Source organism: Lolium rigidum, chromosome 4 (assembly GCF_022539505.1).
Source record: "Lolium rigidum isolate FL_2022 chromosome 4, APGP_CSIRO_Lrig_0.1, whole genome shotgun sequence".
Taxonomy (NCBI): Eukaryota; Viridiplantae; Streptophyta; class Magnoliopsida; order Poales; family Poaceae; genus Lolium; species Lolium rigidum.
In genome coordinates, this window is record NC_061511.1 from 281,813,869 (window position 1) to 281,827,801 (window position 13,933).

At 47.6% G+C, this 13,933-nt stretch overlaps 3 protein-coding genes across 3 annotated transcripts; 2 read left to right on the forward strand and 1 right to left on the reverse strand.

Annotated features, from left to right (window-relative positions):
- Window positions 1-128: 128 nt before the first annotated feature.
- LOC124705421 lies at window positions 129-3,654 on the forward strand. Its single transcript, XM_047237148.1, has 5 exons — window positions 129-305; window positions 1,012-1,761; window positions 1,846-2,077; window positions 2,796-2,875; window positions 3,346-3,654. The coding sequence occupies exons 2-5, from the start codon at window positions 1,027-1,029 to the stop codon at window positions 3,421-3,423; spliced, it is 1,125 nt and encodes a 374-aa protein (XP_047093104.1). The 5' UTR covers window positions 129-305; window positions 1,012-1,026; the 3' UTR covers window positions 3,424-3,654.
- A 3,178-nt stretch (window positions 3,655-6,832) lies between these two features.
- LOC124707874 (MADS-box transcription factor 4-like) lies at window positions 6,833-9,042 on the forward strand. Its single transcript, XM_047239572.1, has 7 exons — window positions 6,833-7,327; window positions 7,416-7,482; window positions 7,573-7,634; window positions 7,736-7,835; window positions 7,962-7,991; window positions 8,097-8,141; window positions 8,647-9,042. The coding sequence occupies exons 1-7, from the start codon at window positions 7,140-7,142 to the stop codon at window positions 8,782-8,784; spliced, it is 630 nt and encodes a 209-aa protein (XP_047095528.1). The 5' UTR covers window positions 6,833-7,139; the 3' UTR covers window positions 8,785-9,042.
- A 63-nt stretch (window positions 9,043-9,105) lies between these two features.
- LOC124707873 (probable receptor-like protein kinase At1g11050) lies at window positions 9,106-11,285 on the reverse strand. Its single transcript, XM_047239571.1, has one exon. The coding sequence runs from the start codon at window positions 11,161-11,163 to the stop codon at window positions 9,229-9,231; it is 1,935 nt and encodes a 644-aa protein (XP_047095527.1). The 5' UTR covers window positions 11,164-11,285; the 3' UTR covers window positions 9,106-9,228.
- Window positions 11,286-13,933: the final 2,648 nt, after the last annotated feature.

The following is a 13,933-nucleotide window of genomic DNA, read 5'->3' on the forward strand; positions in this document are numbered from 1 at the left end:
ATTAGCCGCTCAAAAAGTAAAAAAGCAGCAATGGCGATGTCACCGAACTTCGATGTCACGTCCTCTCAATCTTCTCAATCAATAAAAACAAAGCAATCAATGGCGCTGGCACGCGGACAGTCAGAAGTTTTCTCCTTTTATCCGTCACAAGAACAAGTATCGCTTCCAGTCTGATTGTCACTGTTTGCTTTCCTTTTCCCCCAAATTCTACCCTGAGCGTGAATAGGAAATCCGCTGGGCACTAAAAACCCTCGTGCGGCCAAGATAAAGAAGGCGAAGGCAGCATCGCTCTGATCTTCTTCCAGGTAATCTAAGCTAATCCTTCCCCAAATCTTGCTTTGCATCTCAAAAATAAAAATCCTGCTTTGCGAAGTGGAGAGTTTTTTAGGGACAGTTTTCGGTTGAGGATTCGGCTGTTGATTTCCTCGTGCTTTCTTGATTTCCTCTCGAAGCGCTGCAACTCGTTGCTGTGCATGTAGGTCCGTACTCTGTACAATGGGGTTTTGTTGCCAAAGAGGTGCGCATGTCGTTGGCGACTTTGTGCCCAGCGATCTCTGCTGATTCGACTCAGATCTCCGCATGTAGTCCGTAGTCTGTAGAATGGGGTGGTTTAGTTGCACGCATGCATTGCTAGTATAACAATTTCTTCGGCGGGGAGATTCATTTCTGCTAGTACAATACTTTGTAATCGCGACAATCAGTAGGGCAGAGAAATTCAACATAGGGACGTGTCCATCCAATCTTTCAGAGTGGTCAGAATTCGGGAGTAGCCACTCGATTGATCCTCTTTCTTGCCACGGCAAGAACAATGGCGCTGAATCGCCATGCTCTTTTTCCGGGCTAACTCCGTGATGTGTGCATTAGGTCTGGATGCCTAACATCGTCATGTACTGATGTCTCGGTGTAGGTTGAATGCAAGAATCACCTGCTTAGTGCTCTCTGAATTTCTATGGAAGTTACTGATAGACTGACTGTTCATGCGTATAATATAATCCCTTACTGGATTTCCAGGGAATCTAGCAGATAATGAGCCAGAAAACAGCAAATGGACCATCACGTAACAAGAACAAGATGTGTGACAGTCTAATTGGCGACGATGTTTCCGAAGTAGATCCATCTTACAAGCTTTTCCTGGAACATTTGAGCGAAGTTGGGAGCAGCTATTTCTGTGATGTGCCAGATGGGGATCATGGCATGCCTGCTTCGGTAAGGTATGAAGTGGACAAAGCTTGCACAAGTGTCCTTAACAATTCCCTGCACAGGAATCCGCGTGGTCGAAAGACCAAGCGCCCACGTGTAAGTGTAACATCAGGTAGGGATGCCCATATAAGTGCGAAGGAGATGGACACACCAATTGATGAATCCTATGCAGCATTCCTGAGCACTATGAGGATTGAAGATGGCTTTATGGTTGTTGAGCCAGAACTAGGTGTAAGTGTAACATCAGGCAGGGATGCCCATATAAATGTGAAGGAGATGGACACATCAATTGATGAATCCTATGCAGCATTCCTGAGCATGATGAGGATCGAAGATGGCTTCATGGTTGTTGAGCCAGAACCAGGTGTAACCTTCGTATATGGGAAAGAGGATGAGACACCCACTGGATATGGTAAAATGCGAACTGCTAGCTCCACAAAGGAGCGAAAGCATTCGATGAATGCACTTGAAAACATGACTGAAGATAGACTTGGAAAGACTGACGATATTATATCTGAATGTGGAATCAATGGACCTGCTCCAGAATCTTCGGCTTTCAACGTGAGTTATACCTTTGCTTAATTTTGTGGTTTATTTCTCTGAATATGCTGTATCCATTCTATAGCTTGTTTTTTTGTGGGCCAGGTATCTGAAGATGATCAAGGAGACCCTGCTGCTTTTAGTTCTGGTGTTCCTTCTACATTTGATGAAAAACTTCATTCCGTTCTAAGTCAGCCCTATGACCGAAGTGAACACAAAAAGCTTCTGAGAAAAGCCACTGAGCAGAAGCCTGTGTGCAGACTAAAACACTTGCGAAATGCATGCAAGCGCTACGACACAGACGTACTTGGACTATCATATCTTGATCACTACCCAGGTGGTTAGCCCTTTTTTTTTGAACTACAATTTTAGCCTGATGGAGTTATTTCATTGTTGCTCCTTTATTGTTGTCGTAGTCTTAAGAGTTCATTTTTGAACCTAATTTCAGCAAGGTATTGGTGGACACGAATATTGAAAACTGTGCATTTTAAGATCCTAATCGATCTATGTTCCCAGCCTATAGCCCTGACCAAATGAATTTTAGAAATCCTTAACATAAATCAGTGATTAAATTTCATCATGTCCATAGGCTTTTCCCTTCTTTTCAGCGTATGTACTAGAATCCATCAAGCTGAGTTGTTCCTCACCAGCTCCTAACTAATTAAAATGATTTGTAACACTAAAAAAAACCTAATTTAAGTGCATTATAATTGGGGGGTGGGTGCGGGGGGGGGGGGGGGGGGGGGTTAGCTTGCTCAGCTTCTTTCTTGTCGCCATGCCTCTATTTTCTGTAGCCATTGTGCTTTCGTTTATAAACCGACAATTTGATTTTTGGATACATGATGCCAATTTTGTATGTTGTGTTGTCCTTGTTTTTTTGACCCAAAGTAAATGTAGCATTCTTTTATCGACTTTGTGATCTAGATTCTCGTAGTCCTAGTAGCAGTTTTGAAGGTTATGCTTTGATGCCACAACATACTTGCTAGTGGATGGATTGATTGATTGCATTTGTGTCATGCTTTGCTATCAAAACTGATGTTTGGCATGCCATGCAGATCTAGCCAAACAAATACACTCTGCTGACACTGATGAGGGACGCCTGAACCTCCTGCGAAAATTCTTCTTCTGGTTGGAGGTTATTTGTGTTCACCATCCCAGCTATATATTTTTTGTGCATACTTAGGATATCCTACAGTGGAAATTAACATTAATGACTTCTCAAAAACAAAAAGGGAAAGGGGGGAAAACCCCAGCCTCTGCACTGATTGAGTGATTGGTGCAGTCTAAATGATCCGAACGAATGATTTACCCACTAAGGTTTATAGGGGAAGCTGTTTAAGTATAGGCATACATTGGGTAAATACACAGTAAGGGAATTAGTTTGTTTTCCATTATGTGCATTTTGGATCATATCACATATTAGCCAGAGGGTTCTTTCGACGATCTGGTGAGTGTTGACTAGACATGAATGCTCAGTTGCTCATGCTATAGGCATGATTTCGGTATTGCAACCTTGGTAGAGACAAAAAATGCAGTTCTCCATCCATTTAAATTGCTCCTCCTAGATATTTAGATGAACATGAACTAAAGTTGAATTATCTGCAGAACTTATCTCATGAGGGGGCATACATGCCGTGGAAAGCCAAGGGGCTAGCGTGTGATCCCATCGTAGCAGACGACTAGCTACAAAGCCGAACAAGTGTGGGCTTGCTGAGATGCCCCAGGACGAAGGGAATACTGAAGCACCTTTTGCTGATGGGCCAAAGGGTGAGCTGAAGCTTCCACTCCTTCCGGCAATGCTCCCTTCGACCGTTAGCCATGCACATCTATATCAGCCATGTACTTTTGGTTGCGCAGCTGCATGTAAGCCGCCTGGAATGATACTATGCTAGTTTTTGGTATGTGGCTTAGCCAGATCTGTGCAATCTTCAGTGATCTCTTGCTGTCTGTAGTGCTGCTCTGGATGTCATTTTAGCAGTTTCTTTGGTGACAGACTGACAGACAGTTGATGCTCTAGCATGCAGATGGGCACTATGCCAACTGAATCAAGATGTTTGTTGTAGGCTTGTATGTATAGCGGCTGAAGCGTCAGATTAACACTCTTTTTTGTTAGGGGAATAATCACATTATTGTGCGGCACTTCTTCTTTTGGGAAAGGTGATATGCGCCGAAAGGAAGGAAACCACTGGCCCAAAATGCTGACGGTGTTTTCAGCCCGCAATGTGATCCAGTGACTCGTAAAAGCCGTGCGTAGGGTCAGTGAAGCACCATGGGATGTGGCGAGAGGCCTTGGTCGGTGCTCATAGGATAGGGTGTACGTTGCGTTTATAAAGATGAGTGTATGTATGTATGTATGTGTGAGTGTCGTCGTTTCGCAAAAAAACAGGCCATGATCGGATCAGGGATCTTAATGGGGAGGTCTAGACTGACAGAGCTCCCCCATACCCCACACATCCCAATATCCAGATATTTGTGGGGCAAAAGGTGTAGTCATCATGTCTATATACCTATTGGATTTTTTAGCTTGTGGATATTCATCATGGAGCAAATAGAAAAACAGCAGCAATAATTCATACTACCTTTGTCTATAAAACGATGCTACAAGTTTTTCTAAATTCGAATGTATCTTGACACCCTTTAGTGCATACTACCTCCGTTTCAAGGATTAAGGCGTCTTCGTTTTACATGCTTTTTGTTTGACTAAGAATTACTTCAAATATATAAAAATTGTTTGTATGAAATTAGCATCATTAGAAAGTGCTTTTCAATACGAATCCAATGATGCTATTACATATAATATAATCAAGATTATGTTGCTCAAATTTTATGATCAAAGCTCATCTTGAAATACGCGTGCGCCTTATTCCTTAAAACGGAGGTAGTAGATATTTTTGGATTTAGATAAATCTCTGACATCCTTATATAAAAGGAGAGAGTACAATATTTAGTGAAAAGCCATTTTGAAACCTCCTTTTGATTTTATATCATCCTTTTGCTAGTTTGCATCAGGCCAGGCTTCTTAGCTCCTAGTTTGGGCGGCCTTTTGGCCTTTGGGAGTAGGGTTTTAGGTTTGGGTTGTTCTGATCAAGGCCAACATTGATGGTGCGGTTTCCAGGAACATGTACATGGGTGGTGTGAGTGGTGTTGAGACATAGCGATGGTCTATACGGGCTCATCTACAATCCTTTCAGGTTTCGCCTCCTCTTGAAGGACCTGTTTGTCGCGAGGCACTAGCATTGGCGGCCGATCTTCAAGAGTTGCTGTTGCGAGTTTTATCACGGATATCATTGATGCTAGTGGACATTATGCACCTATCTTCAAGGAGATCAATTTACATCAATCAGAGTTTGAAAAGGTGATGTTCTCATTTGAAGGAAGAAAATCAAATACGGATGCTCATAGTTTAGCACGTTATGCTTAATCTTTACATCCGTTATGCTTAATCTTTACATCCAGGGCGCCATATGCGGTGCTTATCAGGAGCAGAGCAGTCTCTCCCCAGGGAGGCGCCAGGGGCACTCCCGCCGCCACCTAGCAACACCCTCGCCGCTGGATTTTGCTGCCGCTGGATCCCCTCTCTGCGGCGGCGGCTCCCCTCGTCGCCCAATGTGACTTGGGGCGGTGGAAGACGGATTCCGCCGCTGGAGCTGCTACGGCGATGAGAGTCGGCGAGTCGCTGATCTGCGACCAGGGTGGCGAACCTGCGTCGGGGTGGTGGTGGAGACCTTCTCCGGCGGCGCCATGGATGGGGGTAGATGCAGGGCTGGGGGCGGATGGTGTTTGGACGAAACCTAGATCTAATATGTGGGTGGATCTCCCGTGCCCCCTTCCCAGATCTTCTTTGTTGTGTGGTAGGGTCGGATCCGGTGGAGGGTCGTCCCTGCGCTGCCGCTGCCTTTCCTGCTGATGGCCCATGGCCGCCAGTTGGGTTCGGTTCGGAAGTTCGAGCAGGGAGCCAGCAGGTGGCGTGAGGCTACTCGCACGGGTTGAATAAAAGTGGCGGTCCTAGGGTTCCTCTCGCGCGTCTACTTGATGCAGGTCCTTTGGTTTTGGTGGAGTGTTGAGTTTCGGAAGGCTCCGCCGGCAAATGTAACAGTGCACCTATGCCTGGAGTTTGTTGGATCGGGTGGTATTCGGTCGTGCACGCCCATGCTTTTATTTCGACCGTTTGGTTCTGGAGGAAGCAGCGCGAAGCCCTGTTCCTTGTTGCCATCAGATGACTTTCTGGTCCATGGTTAAATCAGAGGTGGAGAATATCATGAAGGCCGGATTTGAAGACTAATGATGGAGGTTCGTGTCTCTTGTTGTTGAGGAACTTTCTTGGTATTCTTGGTTTCGTAGCATCAGTATGCAAGTGGGGGCAGCAGCACATGTGGAGTTCAGAGTCTTACCTCTCAAGGTAAAAATCCAAGGTCTGATCATAATTGGTTTTGCCTGGCAAATTCAAGGTCTGATCGTAATTGGTTGTGCATGGCAATAGCCTTGTTGAAGAAGTGGGACTATCTTCAGGGTGAAAACCTAAGATCTTTCGATCGGGCGACGACGATGTTTGTACACTTTTCCCTTCTTGAAGGCGTCGCTTTTTGAGAGCCTGGAGTTCAGGTGTTGTCTTGGTGGTGGATATATTGTTGTTGCTAAGGCTGGAATACCGTAGCGAGACTTTTTTTCTTCTCTTAGTTTTCTTTTTCTTTTCTTGGCTCTGTGCATCCATACTACCAATAGGGTATTGCATTGTTGTAGAGGCTAGATATAATTGATATCCTTCGATATTAATATATTTCTTCTATCGGAAAAAATATGTGGGTGCTTAACCCCATAACATTTTGTCAATTCCTGTAACTTTGATCAAACTTTGATCAATAGAAAGTTTATCCCACAATTACACTTTCCGATGTTGAAAAAAACATGTATGCCAAGGGATGTACATGTACTAGATTAGCCAAGGAGAAAACAAAATGGTGATTGACCAAAGTAAAAGGAAAAAAAAAAGTAAAATGAACACCGTAAAAAGGGGATGAAAGAGAGAGAGAAAAAAGAGGGACAGAGTACGTGCTGTGTCCACTGATCAAACGAGGGCTCCTTCCCTCCAACGCAAGCGAAACCAGGTCAGCTAAAATCCAACCGCAACGGACCAAGCAGAGGAGCACGCGAGCAGTTTCCATTTCCGGCCATCCAACCCTGACGCAGTTCGAAAGCCCCCTCACCTCCATTCCCTCCATGGCGGCCACCCTCCTTTACTCCCCATCTTCCCCCAACCATGGCATTGACACCCACAGGCCACCATAAAGATCCCCACCACCACGGCTTGCTGCTCCCAAGCGTCCAGAGGAGAGAAGGGAGGAACCGTGGAAGAGGAGTCGAGCCTTGGGGTTTCTTGTTCCTGCTCGGAGGAGGTCGAGATGGGGCGCGGCAAGATCGAGATCAAGAGGATCGAGAACTCGTCCAACCGGCAGGTGACCTTCGCCAAGCGCCGGGCCGGGCTGCTGAAGAAGGCGCGCGAGATCGGCGTGCTCTGCGACGCCGAGGTCGGCGTCGTCATCTTCTCCAGCGCTGGCAAGCTCTACGACTTCTGGACGCCCAAGACCACGTAAGTTCTCTCTACTCCCTTTCTCCCTTCTAGAGCTCTGCTGCCTCTGGAACTGATCACACAGATGCAAACTGTGGCCTGGTTTCAGGCTGCCGAGGATCCTGGAGAAGTACCAGACCAACTCCGGGAAGATACTGTGGGATGAGAAGCACAAGGTTCTTGTCTGATCTATTCCAGCAATTTATTTCAGCACCAATTATCGAATAAAAGTATTCTGAATTTGGATTCACTGGAAATGTTTTCAGAGCATCAGTGCAGAGATCGACAGGGTGAAGAAGGAGAACGACAACATGCAGATCGAGCTCAGGCAAGTGTTCCATCTTCATTTTTTTCTTCCTTTCCATTATTTTTACCTGTAGCACATCAATGTTCGCATGACGCGACTGCGGTGGGTGATGAACGGTGCAGGCACATGAAAGGAGAGGATATAAACTCCCTGCAGCCCAAGGAGCTGATCGCCATCGAGGAGGCGCTCCAGAACGGCCAGACCAACCTGAGGGAGAAGATGGTAATTTGGGGTTTCAGCCTTTCAGGATTCAGAGCTCTGATGGAATAGTTTGCAGCTCGCAAGTGCTGCACCTTTGTTTTCTGGAAAACTGCTGCCTCTGATGTTCGTGTTGTCTCCTTGTTGCAGATGGATCACTGGAAGATGCACAGGAGGACTGTATGAGCCTAAATTTGTTTTTATTTCTGTACACCATGGAGTTTCATGAACAAGGATTTTGTTCTGCAAATTCTGATTATGCCTCTCCTTTGTGATTTACTGCAGGAGAAGATGCTGGAGGAGGAGCACAAGCTGCTGGTTCTGAGGATGGTAAATTTCAGCACTACCTCGCTTTCTACATTCTGCAATGTACTCTCTCTGCCAACTAGTGAAATTGCCATATTCTCCAAGGACACAATCTTGGTTTTAGTACAGTGTTGCTAATGCAGTTAGACCATTGATCAGTACATATAAAGCACCTGATCAGAATCATCTACTCAGCAACCAAATCACTCAACACCACGTAGTTCAATTTTTCCAAACACCACTTCTATATCTGATACACTGCATATCGAATCACCTCTGCCCGTACAAAAATAAATACTATCTCTGTCCGTAAAAGGGTGTCGCAAGTTTATCTAAATTTAGATGTATCTAGACGGTCTTTAGTGTATAGATATATCCGAATCTACGTAAAACTCTGACATCCTTTTATGGACGGAGGGAGTGATTGAAACTGTTATGAGACAACTCACTGCATAGGTTCAATTTTCTGCTTTGCTGAAGATAAACCTAGAGGAGGAGAATTTACCGAAGTTTGCTCTCCTGTTTCCAGCACCAGCAGGAAGTCGAGCTGAGCGGCGGCATGAGGGAGATGGACCTCGGGTACCAGCAGAGTAGGGATCTTGCTGCCCAGATGCCATTCACCTTCCGGGTGCAGCCCAGCCATCCCAACTTGCAGGAAGACAAGTAGGCCACTGAACCCTACCAGGGGCTGTATGTACTGAAGCTCCTTTACCTGCAAGCTGCAACTGATAGCTTGCATTTCCTTCCGCAACCTTATTAGATGTATCTTCCTTTTCATGTCTGCCTTGAACTTAATGCCAGTTATCTCGCGGCACATTGCTTTAACTAGCATAGTTGCTGTCCATGTCAAGATGTTCCTAGAATCCTGGTCTTAGGACTGAATAATGTGGAGCTTGGTATCACATGCTTGTTTAGTTGCTGCCTATTCTCGTTGCCAGATGGTGGACAGATTGTCTTTGTGTTGGTGATGATGGCTAAAATTCAGAAGTAACAAAATTTGATGTGAATTCCATTTGCATCGTTTAAATGTCTCATACAGAAAATCAACATATCAAGAGGTCGTGACACACAATTATGGATTTAGCTGACCAAAAGAAACACAAGTATTACATCACCTAAGCATGTCCCCATTATCGATTAATGGCCCGCTGATGGCTGGTGAAGCACTGAAGTTGCTCCCTGCTTCGCTGAACATGAGGCTGTGCCCATATGGCAGTGGCCGGTCTGGTATCTCGGGTATATCCATGTCCCCCTCAAGCATCTTCACGGCCTCGGTGATGGTCGGTCGGAGCGCAACCATCACGTGTGCGCACAGGATTCCGACAAGCACAAACCTCTCCATCACCTCTCCTCTTGGGCTCTCACCGGTCGACAACGCCTCGTCTAGCACCTCTCTCGACTGACCGGCCTTGACGAGCGTCCACGCCCAGTCGGTGATCAGCACCGGCCCTGCCTGAGCCGACATGTCAAGCACATGCCGCGCGCTCAAAATCTCAAGCACCAGAACACCGAAGCTATAGACGTCGCTCTTCTCTGTCAACTGCCCGTAGAGCGCGTACTCCGGTGCCAGGTAACCATGCGTGCCGGCAACGCGCGTCGTGAGGTGTGACTGCCCCTCCCTGGTCCTCCTGGCTAGCCCGAAATCCGCCACGCGCGCACGCATCTCATTGTCGAGCAATATGTTGGTGGCTTTGATGTCCCTGTGATAGATTGCAGGCTTGACACCATAATGCAGATACTCCAGCCCCTTTGCCACATCCATAATTATGGTCCGCCGCTGCGCCCATGTCAACGCCGGCCGCTGGCTGCCTCCCTCTTTGTCCCCCCGGAAGATGAACTCCTCGAGCGATCCGTTGGGCATGAAGTCGTACACGAAGAACATCTGCTTCCCTTCCTCGACGTCATCGTCGACAATGCAGCAGCCGCGCAGCGGCACCAGGTTGCGGTGCCGGAGGTGGCTGATGATCTCCACCTCGTTGGTGAACTCCTCGTCCCCGCCCTCCATTTCCGGGTTGAGCACCTTCTTGACAGCAACGACGGAGCCGTCCGCGAGCACGCCGCGGTAGACGACCCCGAACCCGCCGCGGCCGATGAGGTTCTTGTCCGCGAAGCCGTCCGTCCCCTTGGACAGCTCGGCAATGCTGAATAGGATCGACCCCGTGTTGGGCCGCAGGTGCGGCCGCCGCTCGCCTGACGACCCCTCCTCAGGGATGTTGAGGTCTCGGTTCTTGTTCTTGGCGTTGGCATGCCTTCTTTTTCTCCAGAGAATGAATGCGATGGCTGATAGGAGCAGGATGATGGCGATTGGGATGGTGGTGGCGTAGATGGTTGTGCTGTTTGACTTGGAAGGGTGGGAGGGTTGGGTGGCTAGGCCGAGACCGAGCGTGCAATTGGCGGTGGAGAGGGCGGTGGGCCCCTCGACGCTGGAGACGCCGGCGGCGTAGATGACGGTGAGGTAGAAGCAGTTGCGCTGCAACTCGGCCGAGGCGTTGGCGTCGGCGGCGATGAGGTGGGAGGTGGCGACGATGCCGGCGGTGAGGCAGCTGTAGCAGACGGGCAGGGAGGCGAGCTCGGGCCCGCAGGCGGCGTCCAGGCCGGCGACGGAGTCGTTCCCGACGACGGCCCTGTACTGCGCGGCGGTGGTGACGCCGGCGCAGTAGGACGGGGTGGACACGAAGTCGGCCGGCGACGGGAAGCAGGAGCGCACGAGCGAGGCGCCGGCGAGGGAGGCCGGCGGCGCGGAGATCCCGTCCGCCAGCCCCGCGATGCACGCGGCGGCGGCCCCCGCGGACGGGAGGCGGAACTGGCCCGTGGACCGGAGCCGGCCCGCGAGGCCGATGCCGAGCAGGGAGAGCAGCGTCTGCCGGCACGCCGTGATGTTGGGCGCGCTCCCCGCGCACGGCGTGGGGTCCCAGGGGAAGGACGGCACGTAGCTCAGGTCCAGCGGGCACGTCCCGTTGCCGCCGGCGCCCGCTCCAGCCGCGCCCTCCGGCGAGCCGGCGAGCAGCAGCGCCAGGAGTAGCGGGAGGAGCCTCCGGGCCGGCATTTCGGCGAGCAGCTTGTGTTCGGTTAGGGGAGGAGTGGCTGAACAAGGGGGAAAGCTTTAGCTTAAACAAACTTGCAGAGAGCTTTCGCCGCTTGGAGACAGAGAGAGTGGTTGGAGTAAAATGGGGCGGCTTCGCCAAGCTTGCTTGCGTGAACGGAATAATTTTGCGGCAGGATATTGGTGGCCTAACGGGTCAATGACTGGTGGGGCCTGCTTATCTACGTGCGTTGGACTGATGGAGACACCGGAGAGGCCTCTGGTGTCTGGAAGCGAGGAGGTGGCACACCTGCGACTTTGCTGTTTGGTTGACGTGGCGTATATTGTGGACTTTTTTACATTATTTTTTTGGTGTGTTTATTACTCCCTCGGTTTTTAGATATAGGCCATATATATTTCTGAGAAAAAAAAATCCAGATTACAGCATGTATTGCGTTGCCCTGTTTGTATAGACGCTAGTTTTAGAGATTTGATCAGGTTTCCTTATCTTATGCAAAGTTCTATATTAGCCCACGTCAATTGCCTAGGGTTAAACCTAGCCAAACATAATGTAATTTTTTCTAAATGTGCGTTCTTTAATTTTTGTGCCAGAAAATATATGGCTTATATTTAGAAAACAGAGGGAGTAGTTCACAATAGATTTATTGTTTTTTGCATTACTATTACTATGACAAGTGGGTCGCTTCCTTTTAAATTAATTGAACTTCTACATTTGTCGTAAGTGTTTTTCTAATCTGACCGAGTTTGTGGAAAGTAGCTAATATCTACAATGCCAAATCTATTATGTACGAAAATACATTTCGCGGTGAGTCTAATAAAGTGAAGTTGGCATTTAGAATGTTTATAATATTTTCTTTAAACTAGGTCAAATTGCAGACCAAATAATTTATTTGTCCAAATCAATACAACATCCGCGCAGCCCCATATGAAAGTTGGTCTCGCTAAGAAACGGAGAGAGAGGGATTCGTTGAACCAATTGAGGGAGAAGCAGGGGTGGCTTCCGCGCCACCTCTCACTGCCACCCCTCTCGTCGGCGGCCGGGGCAATCCATCCCGCGCCATTCCAGCACCCTTTGGTCGACCTAGGGTTTGGGCCAAGTCCATGGAGGGGCGGACGATGATCCTGGAGAAGGAGACGAGGGCGGGCTAGGGAGGGGGATGCCAGAGAAGGGAGAGGAGGACGGAGGTTGGGGAGACCCACCGCGCGCCGCCGGTAAGCTCTAGGTCGGGGAAATCTCCGTCGCGGCTCGAGCAGGGAATGGTCGGAGAGGCTGGTACCGCTTGGGCCAAGCGTAGCTTGGCGATTCAGAGCCAATACGGAGGTCTGACCCTCCGAATTGGCTAGCCAGGAAAAACGTTTCGGGCGGGCGCGGGCAGAATTTGCCTATATTTCCACGGCCTAATTCTCTGCACATCCAAACGATCGAATCAGGGGCCAAATTCCAATTCCTCAATGCTAGGCTTAATTCAGTGCATCCAAACACAGTGTAATTATAATTATTATATTGTTACTATGTGTGAAAAATAATATTTATACATTCTAATACATGCTATTTTTTCATACTCGTACATGAGTTTATATTGTCTAAACTAAAATAAAACATTCAATTCCATGGTATGTACATCCAAACAGAAATTGGAATTAGGTATCACCCTTTAATTCTAACAACAAATATCATACACATCCAAACAATAGAATTGGAATTAAGTCCATTTCCTTTCCATTTTGGATTTGGAATTCCATTACAATTCATTTCCAAGGTCCAATTCCATGCATCCAAACACAGCGTTAGGAAAATCCTAAAAAAATCAATTAACTTGGAGTTGAGGGAGTTCACGTTGTCGTAGTGCATATGTTTGGTTGAGTTTTTATATCTCAAAGATACATATGGCGGGCTGATCTTTAAAATGAGAGTGAATTTCTCTTTTTATTAATGTCTAAGTGTGTACTTGTGACATGGCTTACCCCCATTTAGTGAAAATTTCACCCGGTTACCCCATTTGAGACACATTAGACCCTTATGCTCAGGTGTGTGTCAGCTAGGCCAGGCCTGAGGCGATGATCAAAGTTCCAAAATATCATGGAGACAACAAGGATTGGGGCATATGGAGAAGAGAATGTTGCCAAAGACCCCTTCCACATCGGCCTAACATATCGGTCTTATCTAATACAATCGGCAAAATGCAAAAATGGGATAATGCCGGGTTCAAAGTTTTTAGATGGGTAATGCATTAGAATTTTTTTTAAATGGGACAATACGGGTCACCAATGCACAAGTCAGGGTTAAATAATGTAATTCACTCTTAGAGTAAATTAACAGACATTTGTTCAAAATCATATGGTATGCCATTCTTTGCATCAAAATTGAAATAAAATGGCCCCAAAATCAGCCAAACATCCCCGTTCTATTCTCCCTACGTATGAATATTGTGTGGACTTAGCCAAGGGCGCGCCACATTATCACGATATATGGTATACCTGTCAAGCGTGGAAAGTGGGTGTTATTTTAAAGATTTTAAATCACGCTCTACACTAGTGCTTATATGATCGACAGACGTACAAAGTGGAATTTGGAGTACAAAGTTCTTTGGACTGTGAAGAAAGATGCCCAATACATTATTCTTCTTCTGAAAAGTGTGGCCGGTGAGCCTAATTCGGTTCCATTTGGCAACAGAAACAACCGCTTTCTATCCAGGGCCACGAACTTGGGGGCTAGCTAGCCGACCCGACAGATAGTCGGGGACACACATGATACACCAGCTCATTTCTAGTC